General features: G+C 44.5%; 1 protein-coding gene across 1 annotated transcript; it reads left to right on the top strand.

Annotated features, from left to right (window-relative positions):
* Positions 1 to 4,894: 4,894 nt before the first annotated feature.
* Spt6 (transcription elongation factor Spt6) lies at positions 4,895 to 10,942 on the top strand. Its single transcript, XM_090154536.1, has 2 exons — positions 4,895 to 5,036; positions 5,403 to 10,942. The coding sequence occupies exon 2, from the start codon at positions 5,455 to 5,457 to the stop codon at positions 10,750 to 10,752; it is 5,298 nt and encodes a 1,765-aa protein (XP_090010662.1). The 5' UTR covers positions 4,895 to 5,036; positions 5,403 to 5,454; the 3' UTR covers positions 10,753 to 10,942.
* Positions 10,943 to 22,971: the final 12,029 nt, after the last annotated feature.

Below are 22,971 nucleotides of genomic sequence, written 5' to 3'. Positions count from 1 at the left end.
GCCACTAGGATGAAACGGATGACCAGTAAGCAGACTTGGAAATAGTGATATTTTTTATGGGGGCCCTGCGGGCCCCCGACCCCCTTAAGTTTATTTTTATTGAGAGCCACTGGCCCAGGGGGGGGGGAATTGGGGGGAAAATTTAAAATTAGGTAGGGAAAATAGGAAAATAAAAATTGGTTACGTTACTTACATAACATTTATTAACTTTAAAACAAGCAAGTATATCATAATATCACACATAATCATTTGTAACGCTAGATCCGAGGGGCTGATCACTCCGCGTAATCGGTGCACAGAGCCGTAACTTTGACTGTACTAATGGGATTACGCGTAATCTTTGAAGTCCCGGCCTTTGGCAGTGCTAATCTAAGCGTAATCCGGCGTAATCGGTGTACAGACTTTCTAAGAGTGGTTAGCCCTTCGGCTAGATCCCGCTCTCGTATAGGGTAGGAAAACATTTCTGTAAAATGTTTAATAAATATTTTTTAATTAAATTGAGAGCCATGGTGGCCCGCAACCCCCATTCGAATGATTTATTTTAAGAGCCCACTGATTTTTATTAAGAGCAATTGGCCCCAAGACTCCCGCTAATTCCAAGTCTGCCAGTAAGGCAGCGTACTAAAGGGTCGCGGTGAGCCGCGAAGCGGGGACATGAAAAGAGAAAATGATCCAGGTCTCCTAGTAGTGCACATTCTGAGCATGACGGGGACGGCGCACGATCGAAGCGATAAAGCACGGCAGGAGTAGGGAAGCGATCTAACAGGGCCATGAAGCGACATGGTCCGTGAGGTAAGACTGGAAGAAGGTTAGTATCGAAGCGTCAAAGCCCAGCGCTGTTAGTTTGCGAAGGACAAAATCATGATTGGCGTTTCCAAATGCATCCTTGATGTCGAGGAAAACGGCCACACAAGAATTTTGTGTGGAAAGGGCATGACGGAAACCCGTCTGAAAAGATGAGCGAGCACCCAGCGATTCAAGCCACCAATCAAGGCGACGCTGAATGAGGCGCTCGAAAAGCTTCCCGAGAACAGACAATAGTGTAATGGGCCTATAAGAAGCTGGATCGTTAGGATCCTTTCCTGGCTTAAGAAAAGCCACAATGATGCAGCGGCTCTGAGGGCAATGGCAATGCGATTAGACCACCACGGAGGAGTTTTCGGAGAGTGAGATCCAGGACTAGAGTAATGGACAGGGATGGTGGAATGGGCTGCAGTGACAACATGGGAAGTAAAGGCCTCTACATCGGTATCTAATGAGGGGGAGGAAGTCCAACCTGTAAACGATTGGCCAGCAAGGGAATGAAATCGATTCCAGTCAGCTCGAGCGTAATCCCAACGAGGAGGGGCATCATTTACAGTAGCACCACCTTCGTAGCAGCTAATAAGCAAAGGGAAATGGTCACTGCCGGAATCCGGCAGCACAGACCACTGACATGTAAGAGCCAAGTCAGAGCTGACGAAGGTGAGGTCAATCGAAGAGTCATTCTGAACTACATTACCCTTGCGAGTGATCGACCCGTCGTTGAGCAACGTGAATCTGTCCAGGGACTCGTACCAATCGGCCAATAAAACGCCCTGGGCATTAGTGGAAGGTGAACCCCATAAAGGATGATGGGCATTAAAATCACCCATAATCACAAAGGAGTCTCCGAGGCAGCCGGAAAGAAGATCCAAGTCGATACGCGATGCGCAGCTATGAGGGTCATAAACGCTAGCAACCACCACCCAGCGGTTAGCAATAAAGCAGGTAACTGCAACAACGTCAAGTGTGACAAACTTGGGGAGAGGAGTACGAAACTGGGGAACAGAGGAGGAGACCAGCATCGCCACACCCCCTCCAGGGCGGCCAGAACGATCACTACGATAGACGGAGTAACGACCAAAACGTAAATTGATAGTTAAAGATTCCGAAAGACAAGTCTCGTGGAGACCAACAACTGTAGGAGAAGTTTGGAGAGACAAGAAACCTAGGTGGGCCCGAACTCCACTAATATTCCACTGAAGGAAACTATAATCAAGACTCATTGGAAGGATCGGCGACGTCCATAGCGGAAGACTTAGATCGCCTACCAAACTTTCCAAGGTTAGCTAGTTGGGCATCCACGGTGTCGGATATATGGCTGAAGTGTGACACGGCCACACTGGTGATCGTGGAAACCAGTCGAGGCTCCTGGAGAGAGGAAGTGAGTTTAAGAAGAAAAGGCATAATAACCTCCGCCACAACAGTACGAGAAGCAGTGGCTGGGGGCTCAATGAAGACTTCAGATGAAGCATCCGAGGTGCGGATAAGAGGAGATGGGTGTAAACCCAATGACGGTTTAGTGGAACGTAGAGTGGGAACCGGGGGAAATCCATTACGCCAGCGGTGAAAGGAGGGGTCACAGGGGCAGCTCTGGCCATGGCAGCATAATTTGCAGTGACTGAAATCCGAGCTTCCGAAAAAGTAATTCCTTTCTCCACCTGGAATTTCTTAATTTCCACTTCTTTCCCAAAAATAGGGCAGAGTCGAGAAAAGCTAGGGTGGGGGCCCTGGCAATGGTTGCATTTGTATGGTTTCGTACAGCTGTCAGTCTCGGGGTGCGTCTCACTACAACGGGAGCAGCGCCATTTGTTTTCAGGTTGACGACATCGCTTTTCAGTGTGCCCGTAGTGCAGACATTGGCGACAACGCATAGGACGATCATCAAAAGGTAAGACGTAAAAAAGCTCACCATAAATTTGAACCCTTTGCGGGACGTATGTGGAGAACCCAAGAAGGACTACGCTACTACTAGGACCTAGACGACGGCATTCTACGAGGGAATTGGAGCTGGCCGAGATTTCGACCTTTATTTCGGCATCGGAGTATCCAACACCTGAATGAACACGAATGATTTTACGGCGGTGGAGAGGTTGGAGATTCGGAGCGTCAACCAGTTTGACCGGAATGGAATGGAGGTGTTGAATGGCTCGAAGCTTGCTAGCAGCGAAAGCGTTAGTAGGAGTAATGGAAATCCGTCCATTCGGCAAACTGGGAAAAATTAATTTGAGGGGGTAAATTAATAAGTGACAATTGATAAGATAAAAGCGTTAACTTTACAAATTATAATTTCAATATCGTTAGTTGATTGTGAAGTGACCATTTTTGGGTCCATTTCATGCACTGTGCCGCTTTTGAAAGAAATTCAAAATAATAATTGTATCTTATTAAGTCTTAGTTTTGAAGGTAATTGCAAGTCTTCTTTTGTAAGTTTCCAATATTACATTATTACTGTTACCATATTTAACACAATTACATAGTATAATTATTTCAAATATATAAAAAAAAGATTTCTCAAAATAGTGATTTTTAGCTTGACTTTTGCTCTTGGTAGGGATGTGACGAATAAGTTCAAGGATAGATGGCGAAGGCGAACCGGTGCCGTTGTTTTATTTTCATCGATATAAAAAACTGCTTCCATATGTCTTCTTTCGAAATTAGAAAAGGGAATTGTTTTCGAAAAAAAGGTAAAGAATGAATTTTCATCTTATTTTCGAAAACAATGGAAATAACCATTATTTTCGATCACAGCAGATCCGTAGACGTCAGTGAACTTTGTTTCAATGAAATTAAAGATAATTTAAACTCGTACCCTAGATTCGAAATCACTCTCTCGCGCGTTTACCCACTTCCCGCCGGAACTCAGAAAAAATTCGCTCCATGGTTTGCGCCTTACCGCAACCACGGCCAACTTCGATCACGTGCTATCGCAGCAGCGTGTGATCGAAGTTGGCCGTGCCGCAACCGATGGAGCCCGATTTTTCTGAGGTCACGTGCCGGAAAAAGGTAAACGCTTCGTAACAAAACCGTCAATGGGAAAGCTCTCAGTATTCGAATCTAGGGTACGAGTTTAAATTATCTTTGATGAAATCCACATATTTTTTATTGTTGTTCAATGTTCATTGACAAATAAATATTGTATTTTTTGGTATAGAGACAGATGCCGCTGCAATAATGGCCCTATGTCTGAACAGGAATTCATACCTCGAACTTGGAATGGTTATCTCGGCCGATTTCCGTCTCTATCTAGGGGACCGTTTTTTTCTTCCTCCTTTTGACGTCAAAGCATACGAGTTTTCTCTTTCGATTTTCAAGTTTGAGGTATGAATTCCTGGTCTGAATGATAGCAGATTTTTAAGCTAATTTTTTAATTCTTTGCTAAAATAGTCGTTTTAAAAGTTTCGTCTGATTAAGGGATTCTCGTAATCTCGTTTCGTGTACATTTTTCCGAAATTAGTTATTAGTACGAACCATTGAGTTGGGAATAATTAGAGGTACAATTGAAATCTGGTAGTCGCGGGAGAAAAATTTAGCTTCAAATCTGAAACGTTATCACTCGCGATGCTGCCATCTATCTCTAGCGGTGGGAATCATTAAAGCCTGAAAGCAAAATCCACGTATATCATTCTGATTTGTCTACTTAGTTAAATAAATTTATTATATGAAGCCCTTAATAGGGAATTTTCAGCAACACATGCCAATTCGCGTTTACGTAATTTTTATTTGTCTATTATAAAAACCATATTTTACCGTATTAATATGTTCGGGGAATTTTGGGGAATTTTTAACATTTAAAAGGAAAAAAGGGCAATTTTTTAGGTTGCCTAGTACAGAAAAAGGAGCCGGGAGTAGTGGCTCACTCCTGTAATCCCAGGCGTCTGGGAGGCAGAGTTTGTGGATGGACGTGTGAGGACGACCACCAATCCCCCAACGGGTGGTCGGCGTACTTCCGCCACGGGTGTCCCCACCCCTGTCCCCACGTATCCCCCCGTTGGCGTGGCCGTTACACATATCTCGCCCTGATTAATCAGTTATTGTGTGCTGGTGTCTAAGGCCTTGGGTCGACACCGATGTGTGGATATCAAAAAAAAAAGTACAGAAAAAGGGAATTTAAAGTTTTCCACAGTGGAAGCACTGATGAAATCATGAAAATAAAACAGACGGTGAACTTGAGTAAAACCATGGTACAACGGTACCGTGCCCTGGAAAAATTATCCATTAGATAACTTAAGCAGGTTAGTAATTAAATATAACTTGTAATTTTCAGTATTATGGAACCTTTTTTGTAAAATGATTTACAGAAATCGAATTAATCATGAAAATAACTAGCAAATTAGTGAGATAAAGTGTAAGATACTAAGACTTGGTGTAGTGCTGATCAGATCCAGGCTTATTTTCTAGGCCTAAATTTGTCTTTTGTGAAAACAGTTATATAATTGGTAATATATCATGTTTGTTTATGTAATAAAAATTAATCTTAATGCTATTGGTTCGGTCTTTTTGGTTTAGCTACAAATGAATGTTTCATTTCAGCCTATAACACTTATAGTCCTTGTTTCTTAGCACTCGAGCATTAATATTGTTTTCATTCATTGAAACAGGGCATTTTAACTCACAAAATCAAGTTATTCATTCGAGACACTTCAGCAAATAATGTCAGAGTTTGTGGATAGTGAGGCTGAAGAATCTGAAGATGAAGGAGTTATTCAGAAAAAACGTAAAAATCTTATCGATGACGATGAAGAAGAGGAGGAGGAGGAAGATGATGAAGAGAAATTACGAGAAGAAATGAAAGATTTGATCAATGACGATGAAGATGAAGAGGAAGCTGAAGATTCGGATGAATCAACTGTAAGAAAGAAAAGAAAAAGACGGGAGGATTTTGATGATAATTTAGAGGATGATGATTATGAACTAATTGAAGAAAATCTTGGAGTAAAAGTAGAGAGGCAAAAGAAATTTAGAAGACTTAAAAGAATTGAAGATGACGAAAGTGAAGACGAAGCAGGACCCATTGATGAAAAAGATGATATTGCAATTGGACTATTCGAAGGAGGGTCTGAGGAAGGGGAAATTGCTGAAAAGCCGATAGATGAAGAAGAGCATTATCAGGAATTGTCAGGATCTGAGATGGAATCTGATCCTGATGATTTTATTGTGGATGACAATGGGCAACCAATAAGTAAAGGGAAGAAGAAAAGGCATATCCGATTTAACGATTCTGCTCTTCAAGATGCGCAGGATATCTTTGGAGTTGATTTTGACTTTCAAGATTTTGAGAATGTTGCTGAAGATTACGAGGATGCTGAAGAGTACGAAGAAGAAGAGGAAGAAGGAATGGAAATACGTAGTCGCACTAAAAAATCTCGCAAGAAGGCCTCTAAGAAAACAATTTTTGATGTTTTTGAACCAAGTGAACTCATTAGAGGGCATTTAACTGACGAAGACAACCGTATCAAAGCCACTGATATACCCGAAAGATTTCAAATTCGAGCTGTTCCAGTTACTCAAGCGGATGATGATGAAATTGATGAAGAGGCTCAATGGATTTTTAAGCATGCCTTTAGCGTTCCCACAATCTCGCTACAGTCAGTACACGCACCCAATGTTGATGTAGCTGGGGGAGCGACAGCCCCGGAGTTTGTTAGAAAACCAATTGGAGGCTCAAAGGAACCAGCGGCCGTTAATAAAATTAAAGAAGCCTTAAAATTCATGAGAAACCAGAACTTGGAGGTTCCCTTCATTGCGTTCTATAGAAAGGAATATGTTGAACCTGAATTAGGTATCAGAGATTTATGGACTGTTCTAGAATGGGATGAAAAATGGTGTCAACTTAAAATTAGGAAAAATAACTTAACTCGCTTGTACAAGAAAATGCAAGATTATCAATGTGATATTATCATGAAAGATCCCGATAAACCTCTCGCTGAAGATATGAGAATTATCGGGGACTCCGATTTTGAAAGACTACGTAAAATTCAAAATCCAGAAGAATTATGCGACGCGTACCTTCACTTTAAGCTTTACTACTCCAAAGACATGCCAGCGATGAAAGAAGCCGCCGCAGCCGCAGCTGCTATTGAAAGGAAAAGAAGGCAAGCTGCGAAAGCCGCCGCTCTTTTAAATAAAAAAACTGAGGACGAGTTGAACAAAGAACTAAATGTGGATGGTGAGGTCGGTGTTGATAAAGAAGTAAATGAAGAAAACAAAGCTCGGAAGGAAGAGGAAGAGGAGAATGATGCAGAAGCTGAGCTGACCAAAGTGAAGCTAGCGGTACACAGAGATATTTACGCTGTCTGCAGAGAACACGGACTAGATGGACTCGCCAAAAAGTTTGGCCTTACTCCGGAACATTTTGGAGAGAACATGAGGGATAATTACCAACGTCACGAAGTTGATCAATATCCAGTTGCCCCCTTGGAACTTGCCGGAGATTACGTAACTAAAAGATTTTCTACACCGGATGAAGTTCTAAAAGCCGGCATCCTCATGGTAGCTACGCAGATTTCCAGAGACATGGCAGTCAGAAGATGCGTTCGTCAAGTCTATTTCGATAGAGCTAAGATAACGATATCTCCCACGAAGAAGGGAGTCAAAGAAATTGACGAAACTAATCCCTGCTTTTCGTACAAATACGTTAAAAACAAACCAATCAGGGACTTGACCGGAGATCAGTTTCTGAAGATAAATCAAGCCGAGAAAGACGGACTTCTGACATTGACGATCGGACTCGATAAATTTGGGGAGAAAAATGGCTACGCGGATGAGATAAAATTGCTTTACGAAAGAGACGAATTCAGCAGCAACGTATTGGAATGGAATAAGATTCGCAATCAAGCCGTCGACATGGCCTTAACGCGTTTCCTTTACCCCACGTTTGAAAAAGAACTGAGGCTGAGACTGATTAGCGAAGCTAAAGACGGCATTCTTAAAGCCTGTTGCCGTAAACTATACAACTGGTTGAAAGTGGCTCCTTATTCCGTGAACCAGCAAATCGAAGAAGACGACGATTACGACACTCGTAACGGAGTCCGGGTCCTGGCTATTGCTTACCTGCCGGACCGTAACGTCCCGGCTTTCGGCGCCATGATTGACGGAGATGGCGAAGTAACCGACTTCTTGAGACTTCCGTATATTCTTAACCGGCGTAACGCCTGGAAGGAGGAAGAGCGACAGTTGAAGGAAAGGGACATGAAGTCGCTCAAGAAATTCATCCTGGCCAAGAAACCCCACGTCATTTGCGTCAGCGGCGAATCTAGAGAGGCCACTCAAATTATCGAAGACGTCAAACAAGTCGTCGGAGATTTAGCCGAGTCGGACCAGCTGCCGACGATAAACGTCGAACTTTTGGAAAACGATTTAGCGATTGTGTACATGAACTCGAAAAAGGCCGAAAACGACTTTAGAGAGTATCCAGAACTTCTCAGACAAGCGATATCCCTCGCCAGGAGGCTGCAGGAACCTTTAGTGGAATTTTCCCAATTGTGCACTCACGATGAAGAAATCTTGTGCTTGAAGTTCCATCCCTTGCAAGACCAATTAAGCAAAGACGTTCTACTGAACGCGCTCTACTTGGAATTCGTAAATAGAACCAACGAGGTAGGCGTAGACGTGAATTACACCATTACCCACAATCACGCTGGAAACCTGATGCAATTCGTCTGCGGGTTGGGTCCTCGCAAGGCCACCCAACTGATTAAAGTTCTGAAACAGAACCACCACAGATTAGAGTCGCGTACGCAATTGGTTACCCTTTGCAAAATGGGACCGCAGGTGTTTATCAACTGCGCCGGTTTCATTAAAATTGACACTAGTTCCTTAGGCGACAGCGACGCCTACGTCGAGGTTCTGGACGGTTCCAGAGTTCATCCCGAAGCCTACGAATGGGCCAGAAAAATGGCGGTGGACGCTTTGGAATACGACGACATGTCGGAAGACGTCAACCCCGCCGGAGCTTTAGAAGAAATCTTGGAAAATCCCGAAAAGTTGAAGGACTTGGATCTCGACGCTTTCGCCGAAGAACTCGAAAGACAAGGCTTCGGAAATAAAAGTATTACCCTGTACGATATAAGGGCAGAATTAAATCATAGGTACAAAGATCTCAGAATCGACTTCCAACCCCCGGCACCCGAAGATATTTTCAACATGCTGACCAAGGAAACTCCGCAGACGTTCTTCATTGGCAAAATGGTCTTAGCCAGGGTTGTGGGAATCGCGCGCCGTAAGCCGCAAGGCGAACAACTCGACCAGGCCAATCCGATTCGTGACAACGAGTCTGGTCTATGGCAGTGTCCGTTCTGCCTTAAAAACGATTTCCCGGAGTTGAGCGAAGTTTGGAATCACTTTGACGCCGGAAGTTGTCCCGGTCAAGCAATGGGAGTTAGAACTTACCTAGACAATGGCGTATCCGGTTTTATCCCGACCAAGAACATTAGTGATAAAAGGGTGACGAATCCCGAAGAAAGGGTTAAAGTGGGAATGACCGTCAATTGCCGAATAACCAAGATAAATATTGAAAGATTCTCCGTGGATTTGACTTGTAAATCGTCCGATTTGGCCGATAAAAACGGCGAATGGAGGCCGCAGAAAGACGTCTACTACGACTTTGAAACCGAAGATAAGGACAAAAAGGTCGAAGACGATCAGAAGAAACGACAAAACAGGCCGGCTTACGTTAAAAGAGTCATTGTCCATCCTTCGTTTCACAACATTAGCTTCAAGGAAGCGGAAGCCGCCTTGGCCAAGATGGACCAAGGCGATCTGATCATACGTCCCAGTAGCAAAGGCGTCGATCATTTGACGGTCACGTGGAAAGTGTTCGACGGCATCAATCAGCATATTGACGTCCGAGAAGAAGGCAAAGAAAAGGCCTTCAGTCTCGGCCAATCTTTGTGGATCGGCAACGAAGAATTCGAAGACTTGGACGAAATTATCGCGCGTCACGTTCAGCCAATGGCGGCCTACGCCAGAGAGTTGACGGGGTTCCGTTACTTCCGAGAGGCCAACGGAGGCAATCGAGAGGCGATGGAGAAGATGGTGATGGACGAGAAGAAGAAAGCCCCGTCAAAGATCCCTTATTACGTCTCGGCCTCCAAGGAATTCCCCGGCAAATTTATACTGTCGTATCTTCCGAGGGTAAAACCTCGCAACGAGTACATTACCGTCTCCCCCGAAGGCTTCCGTTATCGCCAAAGAAATTTCCACTCTACAAATTCGCTTTTCAAATGGTTCAAAGAGCATTTCAGGGACCCGGTGCCCGGAACTCCGACAAGCACGATCGCCAGAACTCCCGCTGGCCGAAACTCGGCGTACATCGGCGCCACGCCGAGCATCAACCTGGCCAACGTCGACCCGCAAGCTATCCAAAGGGCGGCGGCTAGTATGCCCAGTCATCTTTTCAACACTCTTTCTCAAGTAGCTGGACAGACTCCGGGTTTCCCGTCAAACGCTTCCAATTTCGGCGGAAACGCTACACCCGCCGGAAATTTCGGCTATCAGCCTTACACCCCGTCACAACCCATGAACACTCCTCTCATGACGCCTTCCTACCACACGTTGAACACTCCGGCTCAGTCGGTGGCCGCTACGCCGAGATACGGTCCTCAGACCAATTGGGCTCATCCCAGTCAAACTTTACGCCAAATACCAACGACACCTAGGCCGATTCCTCTAACACCCCGACAAGCCATGCCTCCGAGAACACCCAGCAGCGCTCCGAGACCCATCCCTCGACTGACGCCGGCGGTGCCGACCAAACCGCCATCGTCGCTTGGCAAGGCTCCCACCGCCGCCGACTGGGGTCGGATGGCCGAGCAGTGGGCGAAGAAGCAGCAGACGACGCCCTCGTCGAAATCCGCTAGCAGCAAGCAAGCTACTCCCAGATCGTTTCCTAGTCCGATGGTTGAGAATACTCCCGCTGGTGACGCCACGCCTTTGATCGACGAACATTAATTACAAACTTTTTTTTTTTGAAAATTGGTTTTTGTATATAACGTTATTTAAAGACAGTTCTCGGAATATCAAAGCGCTCTCGGTTTGTGAAAGTACAATTATATTAAATTGTATCAACAGTTGTAGTGTTTTTACAAATGTGATTTTCTAAGAAACTGGAAATAAATCCACAAAGTAATAGTAAATAATATGGACTTGTGATTCCATTTGTAGTTTAAAACTTTATTTTAAGAATTTTTTATTTTTATATCATTCGTTATTTTATAGGAACATGTAAAAGTAATTTTTAGTAACACCAGAAGTTTATAATATATATTTTTGAGAGAAGTATTCATATAAATAATAAAAACGAAACATACCTACGCAGGATCTACGCAGATTCCATTGGACGCGAATTTCCCGCCGAATCGCGGATGTGTACACCGCATCACGGCTCAAAATGTATTACTTTTCATAATAATGTAAAATGTTGAAATATGTACTAATTAACATGTACAAAACACGCGGAACAAACGTAAGGAGTCGCTTTGTAAAACAATTTGATCGCTCTAATACTGACTTAAAAACGGGACGACACCGGAACTTCTTCCGTGCGTTATGATACTACTCAATTTAATGTAGCGCCGTCTATAGAAATTTTTCAAAAGCAGATACTATCAAATTTGTTTTATTTTAGAAACGATAGAAAAGGAATGAATAATAACAATTAGCCAGGCTAATACTCTTGGCACCACCCTAGGCTCAAGCCATCTAGCGACTTTTATTGCCTTTAATTCAGGTGGACGGGTTACAATGCGTAGGAGGGTGGTGGAAAGCCCTTCATGCCCCGCGAGCCAACAGCTCCCTACACTTACTATAATCGTTAAACTCTACAAGTTTTTATGGAAAGGGAAAACCCCTTTAACCAATGAGGAGAGAACTTGCAACTCTACGCAGAAGTTGTTGCAACCAACTCCCAGAGCTCATAACGACGGTACCTCCACGTTGGAATATAGACTTTAGGAAAGTCAAGGTCATTCTTGGATATTCACGTTTTTTCCCCAAGTTTACACAGCGATGCCAGGTATTTTTGGACAGATAGGCCAAGTAAGTAGGGGGGCACCATATTTTTATTATTTTTGGACCCCTTACCAGTGGCGCCGATCGCTTTTTTTCCCAATGGGGGCCGAAGCTCGTTAATAAACTTGGAATGAGGCTGCTGTCAACACTTTCTTGCTACGGATGCTTAAAAGTAAACGGCCTTTAACATCGGGGGTTTTACCAATGGGGGCAGAGCCCCCATTGATTTTTCCCAATGGGGGCTTCGGCCCCGCCGCCCCCATGGGATCGGCGCCACTGCCCCTTACTATGATTCTATGGCCTCCTTTCCCCTGATGGTGATTCATCCTTAGATTTTCAATTTCTGTACTCACAGTAACAAATTTTAAGGAATTTGAAAGTTAATCCACAAAAGGTTTCACTAATTTTAAATATTTGTGGGGTTCAAAAGAAAAACCCAAAATATTTAAATTTAATTTGTTAATATTGTCCAAACAGCTACTCTTTTACTGTCATCGTATACCCTGCTTTACCAGAAAATAAATGAAATTGATTCAAACGTCTCATGAATTTCGTGTTTCCTCCTGAACCAAAATAGTTGATTTTATAAAATAAAAAGTGGTATTGCCCAACTTGTTAAAATGTTGCTCTTACGTCACAAGACACAGCTTTATAAGTGTATTTTGGGCACGAGCGATTTGCACGCGCGCTAAAAAACCTATATTCTTCGCGACTGTAGCGCGCGCTAGTAGGCTCGTGAAAGTAAGAGACTGTGACGTAAGAGCAACATTTCAACAAGAAGGCCACGTTAGTTTAAAAAAAGAAGTATTGTCTCTAATTCAAATGTATAAATTGAAAAGGGATTTATTATTTATGGCAGGTAAAAATATGTACATTTATCTCCGACTGAAATCTGCGGGATATAAAGTACCCCTGTACCCCTATTTTATCGCCACTGAAATAGAGGCTCCTACAGAGTACAGATTTTACACCATTTAAAACCACTAAAAGCACCCCTAACGGCAAAAATATTAATAACGTGAGATCAACCTGTGAATGTTTTACTTTAACTTTACTTTTAATGTGGAAATTAGTCTACTTAAGGATTTTACTGCATGGTGTAGTATTTGCCCACTCGGGGGGGGGGGCAACTTACATTGTAACATTTTGTGTTAATTCTCGAGGGGCTGTAAGAAGACCCCAGTATCTAGGGCCCATAAGTGGTATTAACGCACTTCTGCTAACGTGAACTTCTAAAAAGGGAATCACCATCCATGAAGACATTTCTTAGAATTAAGGCATGGTACTTGTGATGGTTGTGTAACTTGGTACGCTTCATTATAAGGCAGGGTCCACAACACCACTGCTTTCGTTGTTTTTTCGTAATAGACCCCTGATCTGCCAGGGCCTTTTGACGACACTCGATGTTACTTGTGCCGTTGATGACACTTTTAGATCCTCACGAGTTATTTCTTGTTGGAGTTTGGCACACTCTTGGAATCTGTGTGGGATGCGTTGATTTGGGAATCGTTATTCAGGTTGAATAAAACGTCATGATCTCAGCTACTTTACTTATATGTAGCGGAACAACTTTTTGCACGCCGTCAAGCCTCGGGCGAACCGTTCATGATGTACTACCAGAATGTTCTCGGTTTATGCAAGCAGCTAGGCAGAATCGTCACCGAGCCCGAAAAGGTATGGCATTTGATGCGAGGCCTCAAAACTGATCTAGTCGGAGCCGTATACTGAGAGGAGCCCAGTACCTTGAAGGAACTTTGCGACGCCGTGCGGATCATTACCGAAGCCCAGGACGCGGTCAACCGACGGCGAGCTTGGGACAAGGCCACCGCAAACCCAGTCAAGCCAGCTACTCGCGTTATCCAGTACTACGACGCTCGAGCCAGGAGCCAGTGATATCCGGCCGTCCACAACCACCCGTATTCCGGGGCTCAGCCCACCTTATCATCTGCACATCGACCTTCAGACCAACGTCCCACTGCTTCTCACGAAAGGTCAGCCGCGCACAAACACTCCACAATAACGAACGCGCCCAGCTAGATCATCTCCTGCAAGAATACGGCAACTGCTTTCACGATCCATCCGGGCCACTATGATCATCCATCTTGAAAGATCACACCATCAACACTGAAGAACACCTTCCTATTTACTTGCCGTGAACCGAACGACACATCATTCAACAGGAATTGAAGCAGATGCTCCAAGTCGACGTGGTACGACCTTCTTCGAGCCCCTGGGCTTCCCGAGTGGTGCTGGTCGAGAAAGACGACGGAACGCCGAGCTTCTGTATCGACTTTCGCCGTCTCAACGAGATAATGAAGCGAGACGCTTACCCCTGCCGCGTGTCGACGACGCATTGGACCGCCTTCAAGGGGCGCGCTATTTTTCTACAATGGACCTTTTTTTCCGGTTACTGGCAAATCCCAGTTGCAGAGCAGGACCGTGAAAAGACCGCGTTCACCACTCCGGACGGTTTGTTCGAGTTCAATGTGCTCCCTTTCGGACTCGCTAACGCCACCGCTTCCTTTCAACGCGCAATGGACGCTGTTTTCGTGGGATTTGTCTTCCTTGATGACATCATCGTCTTTTCGAGAACTTTTGACAAACCCTAACCTAGCTCCGTGAAGTGTTCGAGCGAATTCAGGGAGCCCAGCTCTCTCTAAAGCCTTGCAAGTGCTTCTTCGCCATGGACGAAATCAAGTACCTAGGACCCGTGGTCTCTTCGCAAGGTTTGTACCTATACCCAGAAAAGATCGCCGCTGTTCGAGATACCCTGCCACCCCAGAATCGAAGGGATCTCAAGTCATTTCTGGGCCTCGCTTCCTATTACCGCCGTTTCATCAAGAATTTCGCCAAAGTCGCCAGACCGCTAACCGAGCTTACCAGTCCCGTTGTCCCCTTCCAGTGGACAGCCGTGCACAACAAAGCCTTCCATGCCCTGAAATCACTACTGACCAGTCCACCAATCAACGCACACATTCACCCATCACTACCGATCGAGCTGTATTCAGACGCCAGCAACGACGGAATTGGAGCCGTTTTGAGCCATTGCAAGGACGGCAAAGAATACGTTCTCGCCTACGCGAGCCAAGCCGTATCCAAGACGGAACGCAACTACAGCACCAAAGAGAAGGAATTCCTGGCCCTGGTTTGGGCGTTGGGCCAGTTTTGCTCATACGTTTACGGACGCCACGTGACCATCATCACCGACCATCATTCCCTTTGCTGGTTGGGCAGTCTTCGGCATCCACACGGACGTCTCGCTCGGGGGCACTGCAGTTACAGGGCCAGGATAAAGAAATTAGACACCGCAGTGGCCACAAACACAGAAACGGCGATTGTCTCAGCCGCCTTGTGGAACGAGATCCTGCCAAACAGACTCGACGATCACATACCTTACGATCTCAGACTCCTCAATGACAAAGGAACAAGAGCAACACTACAGCCCGTCATCTCGTTACTGCGTAAACCTTGCCGGACGCTCCCCGGTCAATTCAGAAGAAAGCCAAGAAGTTCACCCTGCAGAACCAAGTCCTCTACCGCAACGCCTCGTTATTCCACATTCTTTACGCCTCGATATCCTCTTCTCAGCTCACGACCACCCGTCTGCCAGTCATTTGGGATTCTTTCGCACCCTTCGCCATCTTATGCCGCTCTACTATTGGCCCAAAATGAGAACTACTACGCAGCACTACGTCCGGACGTGTACCGCATGCCAGACCCGCAACAAACCACCATTGGCTCCTGCCGAACTCATGCAGCTACTGCCATGCCCAGATTCACAGTTTTTACGGGTCGGGATGGATTTCCTTGGCCCCTTTCCACGCTCCCAGTCTGCACAGACTATTTGACAAATGGGCCGGGTTCCGTGCCGTTCCCGATGGTACAGCTGCCGAAGCAGCAAGTTTGTTCGTCGAACAAATCGTCTTCCGCCACGAAGCTCCCAAAGAACTACTGACCGATAGAGGCACATCGTTTATGACCAAGCTCACCCCTGAGGTTCTACGGATGGTGCGAACCTCAGCTTACCACCCCCAGACCAATGGCCTAACGGAGCGACTAAACAAGACGTTGGCTGATATGAGAGAACTGGGACGAGGCAATTCAAGCAGCCGCGTTCGCTTACAACACCGCCTGTCAAGAGTCAACGCGAACAACACCATTCGAGCTGGTATTGGACCGCTCTCTCCACAATTATTACGCCGGCCCAGGTCAACTCCGAAAACGTCACCACTCCCAGGCTCAACAACGCCAGGCAAGACTCTAAAACGAGACCCACCGGGACTGCTCCTTCACCGCCGGAGACCTCGTCTATCTTCATCGACCCACCCGCCGACGCGGCAGAGCCGAGAAACTGCTTCACCAATTCCATGGTCCCTACGAAAAATCTACGTCAGACTGAAGAAGTGATCTACAAGCTCGTCACCGTTTCCAGAAGAGGACGTCCCAGGAAGGAAGTCGTTCACGTGTCCCACCTGAAGCCCGCACACCAGAGGGATGTCCAATTTCTTCAGACCGGGATGGTCCCTTCCGACGGGGGGACCTATGTAACGGACCCCTGTGGAACAACAGCAGCCCAGAGGGGAAACCCGGGGTGATCGACCGAGCCCCGGGGAAAACACCGTGAACCGGCCTGGAAGTCCCGGAGCCGACTATTCCCCCCCACTCGGACTTCCCCCGCTCGCTTACGGGGACTGGGGTATAAAAGCCCTTGTTGCCGACCCATCAGGCAGAGAAGTAGAGTGGGACTTGAACGACCACTACAACCAACCCAGACGTAGCCAGTCCCAACAGCAGGAGGGAACACTTCGCCGCTTCCCCGACGTGCGTATTAGGTACTGGTATTTTAGAAGAAACGTATTTGGTACTGGTATTTTAGAAGATACGTATTTGTTTTTTGTATTTTAGAACATACGTATTTGTTTTTTTTTTGTATTTTAGAAGATACGTATTTGTTTTTTGTATTTTAGAAGATACGTATTTGTTTTTTTTTTGTATTTTAGAAGATACGTATTTAGTTTTGGTATTTTAGAAGATACGTATTTCTTTTGTTTTTGGTATTTTAGAAGATAGGTATTTGTTTTCTTTTTTGTATTTTAGAAGAGTACGTATTTGTTTTCTTTTTTGTATTTTAGAAGATACTTATTTGGTATTGGTATTTTAGAAGATAGGTATTTGTTTTTTGTATTTTAGAAGATAAGTATTTGGTTTTTGTATTTTAGAAGATACGTATTTATTTTTGTATTTTACAAGATACGTATTTGTTTTTGTATTTTAGAAGATACGTATTTCTTTTTTGTATTTTAGAAGATACGTATTTCTTTTTTGTATTTTAGAAGATACGTATTTAGTTTTGGTATTTTAGAAGATACGTATTTCTTTTGTTTTTGGTATTTCAGAAGATAGGTATTTGTTTTGTTTTTTTGTATTTTAGAAGATACTTATTTGGTATTGGTATTTTGAAAGACACGTATCTAGTTTTGGTATTTTAGAAGATAAGTATTTGGTTTTTGCATTTTAGAAGATACGTATTTGTTTTGTTTTTTGTATTTTAGAAGATACTTATTTGGTATTGGTATTTTGAAAGACACGTATCTAGTTTTGGTATTTTAGAAGATAAGTATTTGGTTTTTGTATTTTAGAAGATACGTATTTAGTTTTGGTATTTTAGAAGATAGGTATTTGTTTGTTTTTTCATTTTAGAAGATACTTATTTGGTACTGGTATTTTAGAACGTTTTCCCTTATAAAAGTTATTTTTTTAAATATTTTGTTTAAATAATTTTTTTAAATTGCCATAGCTATTTTCTCATCTTAATATTAATTTTAATGAGGGGCACAAATATTCAGTCTTAAGAAAATCATTACGGCCGTCGGCTGCACTTTAGAGGAACTATCCATTTAAGGAACATTTTATTATAAACTGAGTTTAGTTAGGGAACTGTCCATTTGGACCACTGCCATTTTGGCGAACTGCGCTTTTAGAATGATACATTGGCGGCTGGATTGAGCTCAATAGCCAGTCTCGATCCCACCCTAAAACCCTAGATTTACTATTAATGTGGAGACTGGATGTCCTGCAAACGGAAACCATTGAAACCACGGATACTGGAGGTCCTGCAAACGGAAACCATTGAAACCACGGATACTGGAGGTCCTGCAAACGGAAACCATTGAAACCACGGATACTGGAGGTCCTGCAAACGGAAACCATTGAAACCACGGATACTGGAGGTCCTGCAAACGGAAACAATTGAAACCACGGATACTGGAGACCTGGAAACCGGAACCAAATATTCTAATGGGAACCAAAGACTCGATATTCGAGTGCGACAAGATATTGGCGACAAAACATGACAAATTTTGCTGCCTTTATTAGATCAGAGACCGGAGACCAAATTTTCAAGTGGAGATTTGAGACCAAACGTCTAGCTTGCATATGTTTGGAACATGCCCTTAAATGGTACAGCGATTTGGAACCTGCACCTTTTGAGGTTCAAATTCCCTGACTATTCCCTATAAATTTGAATGGCCTTATATTTCAGTAAAAAGATTATTGCAATGTTGAAAAAATTAGCCAAACTTTCAAGGAAATAAATGATAATCGAATAGAATTTGTCATAGATCTAGAGTAAAATTACCTTCAAAAAGTGTCAAGTTAAAATTGAATTCCATGAATTTTTACAAATTCTTAAAATTCCCTAACTTTTCCCTGACTTTTTAGGCCAATTTCTAAATTCCCTGACTTTTCCCAGATTTACTTGTTTTCCCTGACGTGTGGCAACCCTGTTTGATAATAAATTCACGAGTTACGTTGTAAAGACCCTCTATGGAAGTAAATTAGCTAAAAATTCAAAATCAATTTGTGCGTTACAATTACTAATCTAATTACCGGTACAACAGATCAATTTTGAAAGTCAGTGAGTGTAAATGACTTTCCCCTACCTTGAGAATGCTTACTTCCCCTACGTCATAACGTAGTCTGTTCCGTCGTCAACTTCCAAGCGTAAGGGGAAACGGCCAAACAGAAGACGAAGCCATTCGCAAAATAGGGAGGACGAAATTTTCACCCACTGAAGTACCGTTCAGACTATGCAATTTTATTGGAGCCAAATTATCTGTTCATATCTGATATATCAATTAAAGGGCCACCTTACGCTTTTCCACCAAACAATGCGTTTATATTCAATTTTGGTTTGTAGCACGACAATTGTTCGCACGAGGGATAACGATTATTCGTATTTTTATTGTCGTCTACTATAATTAGAGCATAGCGCCGATTTGAGTTGGGTCGGCGGCGGCGTGAAGGGTCAAAAATCAAGTGTCTTCCCCTTTGGAAAATTTTGAAAAAAGAATAAAGTTATTAAATAATAATACCTAATTTCAAATAATGGTATATCTCAAACAAAACACACTAAAATCGGTCATCCAATCGAAAACATTTGCGTGCTGGTCCAGCAAAACGTGTACCAACGTTTGATGTTCTTCACACTACTTAATCCACTGCCAATTAGTTGGATAAGTTTGGTGGCTAATAGGCCTATGTGAGAAGTGGTTTTAGGCAATCGAGTCGGTTATCGAGTATCAATTTTTTTCATCGAGTATTCGAATCGAGTAATCGAGTACTTGATTAAGCGGAAACTTTCTCTTATTCGAGTCGAGTAACAAAAAAAACTTCCGAGTAATATTTTTAACGAGTACTTGTTTAGGAGATGGTTTTATTAAAAATATTATGATATTTAATTAAAATATTCCTTTAATTTAAATGAACCACAGTTTCGACAACTTTGTAGGTACCGTTTATTGCCTACCAAAAAGTTGTAAAAACTCCTCTTTTAACTTTGAACGAGGATAGAAAAAAGAAATACTCGACGAGTTTAGAGAGCAGCTTATTCGAGTAATCGGGTACTCGATGATGTTCGAGTACTCGCACTGCCCTAGTGGCTAATCCAATTGGCCTTTAAACGTTCTATAGTCTGAACGCCCATTGACTTTCTGTTGGGGTGGTGATCAGTAGTAAATAACTGAGAGAGATAAGATCTTAACTAGACGTTTATTCACAGACTATTTACATGGTTCAGCAGTCAGCGTGGAACTGCCAATATACAGAACGCGTTCGTATTTATAGTGCATATAAAAAAACTATACAAACATGAACTATGATAAGCGCGTTATCTTGTTGTTTACTCAACATCACTTCTTCCCTTTAGAAAGTCATGATTCGCATCCGGGGGTATGGTGGGCCACATGCCGTAGAACTCTGTGGGTTTTCTTGAGCGGTGAGATCTTCGTGGCTCCATTGTTGTGTCGCTTTGCACGTCCACATTTGAGTCCGTGTTTGAGCGTGCTTTCCGCGGAGGTAGCGTGACATCGGTCGCAGGGACTCCATTCCCCAGTGTATCCGCATCGTTCGGTGCTGGGCTGGCATCGTGATTGGCCTCGTCCGGTGTGTAGTTGACGCTAGTCTTGGATGTGCCAGTTTGGATTCGGTTACGTGGCTCTGCTCTGGCGTCGTGATCAAACTCGTGTGTCATGCTACTCGTGTTCGTGGTAGGTGCGTCGAGTCGCAGTAGCTGCTTTGGTGGTCGGTCCGTGATGTTTCATTCCGCGTTGGGTGGTCCCTGCTTCGCCGTTTGCTCGCATTTCCTTGGTTCTTGTCTCATCGTCCATCGTCGTGATGTTTGGTTTCCCTTTTCTGGCAGGTTCGTCCGTGAACTATATTTGGTTTCGGTGTCGTCGCATGATCGTGTTACCGTCGGCAACTCTGACTTCATACATCGTGCTGCCTATGCGTTTGGTGGCGTATCCTGGTACCCATCGCTTCCCTCTACCAAAATTTCTGATGAGTACTGGTTGCTCAACTGGTAATTGCGTTGCCTCTGCTCTGACTGGCATATGCTTCGGATTGAATAAGTCCAATTTTGTGAGTATCGTACGGTTGAACATCATATCTGCGGGAGATGGCCCCACCGTTTACTGGAGTGCGCCGATTATTCATGAGAATTCTGGCTATTCTGATCTCTAGGCTGCCGTCAGTGAATGTGTGCAGTCCTCCGTTGATGACGTCAATCGCCGGGGTCGTCCTCCCTGTAATTTTCTTTAGCGTTGTTTTGACCGTTCGGACGGATCTTTCGGCTTGACCGTTCGAAGCTGGGTGATATGGCGCTGACGTTATGTGGTTAATTCCGTTTGCGGCTACGAACGTCTTAAACTCCTCGCTCGTGAAACAGGTGGCGTTGTCCGATACCAGTGTGGGGATAACTCCGAATCGCGCCATGTGTGGTCGCAGATGTCGAATAACTGTGGCGGATGACGTTGATTTGGTAATGTCCACTTCCATCCATTTGGAACAGGAGTCCACGGTGATTAGGAGGTAGTGGTTCTCGATCGGTCCGGCAAAATCGATGTGGACTATGCGCCATGGGAGGATTTCTCGTTGCCACGGTACGAATCGTTGAGCTGGCATCGGTGCGCGTTGTCGACATGATTCGCACGATTGCATTAGTGACTGTAACTCGTTGTCTTCAGATATGTACAGCTTCACCTTGACGTCTTTGAGAAGTCCCATGCCCGGTGAAAAAATGTCTTCATATTTGTTTAGTAATGTTGATAGTGCGTCGTTCGGCGAGTCGACTGCTTGTATTGACTGGTAGATCTCGGGTAATATCTGCAAGTCGGAGAAGATCCAGTCTCGACCCATGATGCTTGTCACTTGCCCACTTACCACGATGAGTCGTAACTTCAGTTTCTTGTTGCGGTGTTTTACGTTTACCAGGACCTCGCCCTTGATATCGAGTGGATGTCCTGTGTACGCCATTAAATTTGCTGGGCCCGGTCTTATGACTCCCTGGTGACGTATCTGAGTGAACTGTGCTTCTGAAATAATCGTGTAGCCGGATCCGGTGTCCATTTGGAATGACATTGGTGTATCGTTGACCATGCATTTGATTCTGATAGCCGGTGGTGGTCTGCTCTGTGGACATCGTGTGAAGTCGCTTGTCTCATATGGAGGAGGGCTGTTGCTCTGTCGATTGGCGTCATCGTGGCTGTTCTCCTTGATCATGAAAATATCATATTCTGCGTGGTTTGCTGTTGATGAGGCTGTGATGTATATATCTTGATGATTCGGATCGTCGTGTTCTCGACCGTGGCACTCGATCATGTTCATGCGTGTGTTGCTGTTGTCTTTGATGAAAGGCCATCGTCCTTGATTTATCCGCCGTTCCTGGTCGTCTCTCACCGTGTGTGATCGCCTTGGCTGTCTGCGGGAATTGTTTGACTTCTTGCGGCACACTCTGGCTAGATGACCTTGGATTCCGCATTCTCGGCATACGTATGTCGTGTATGGACATTCCCCGTGTGTGTGTTCCGTATCGTTACAACGTGGGAATGTCCTTTGTCCTGGTTCGCGTCGGCGGAGGTTGTCGCTTTTGTGGTGGTCTTGATCCAGACCCTGTCCCGTTGTGGTGGGCTTGTAGGTGGTCTTGTGCCGTGACTGGTACGAGATGCGGTGTACTTCGGTGTTGTCATCGTTATCATGATCATTAATGACTTTGGTGTCTTGCTCAATGGTTTCTAGAGCCTGCGCTCTGATGACTGCTGTCTGAAGATTGATACCTTTTAATGCTAGTAATTCTTTCTGAATGTGGTCGTTGTTAATTCCACATACTATGCGGTCACGGAGCATGGTGTCGAGTGTGTCACCGAAATTGCAGAATTCTGCTTTCTTGCGGATGACGGCTATATAATCCTTGACAGATTCCCCAGGTTTTCGATCTCGCTTGTAGAACTTGCAGCGCTCCACGATCTCAGTCGGCAGCGGTTAGAAGTGATTCGTCAGGATGTCAATGATTTCGGAGAACGTCTTCGATTGCGGTTTGGCGGGTGCGATCAGGGTTCGCAGGATTGAGTACGTGGGTGCTTCAATGACGGTGAGTAGGATGGCTTTCTTTTTCTCGGTTCTAACCGTTCTTCGTATATTGTCCAGTGGTCGGCTGAGGTGTCGAAAGGTGGGAATTGTCCGATGCTTGTTGACCTCGTGTTGACCGACATGATGTCTCGATGATGGATTTGTTATACTGATGCTGCGATGTTACTTGAAGGGCGTCTACTGTTGTCGTGGGTATCCCATTCCCGTCGCCATTGTTAGGGTGGTGATCAGTAG

The sequence above is a fragment of the Leiobunum rupestre genome, chromosome 7 (genome assembly GCF_980474605.1).
Source record: "Leiobunum rupestre chromosome 7, qqLeiRupe1.1.hap1, whole genome shotgun sequence".
NCBI lineage: Eukaryota > Metazoa > Arthropoda > Arachnida > Opiliones > Sclerosomatidae > Leiobunum > Leiobunum rupestre.
This window is presented reverse-complemented; position numbering and strand designations above follow the sequence as displayed.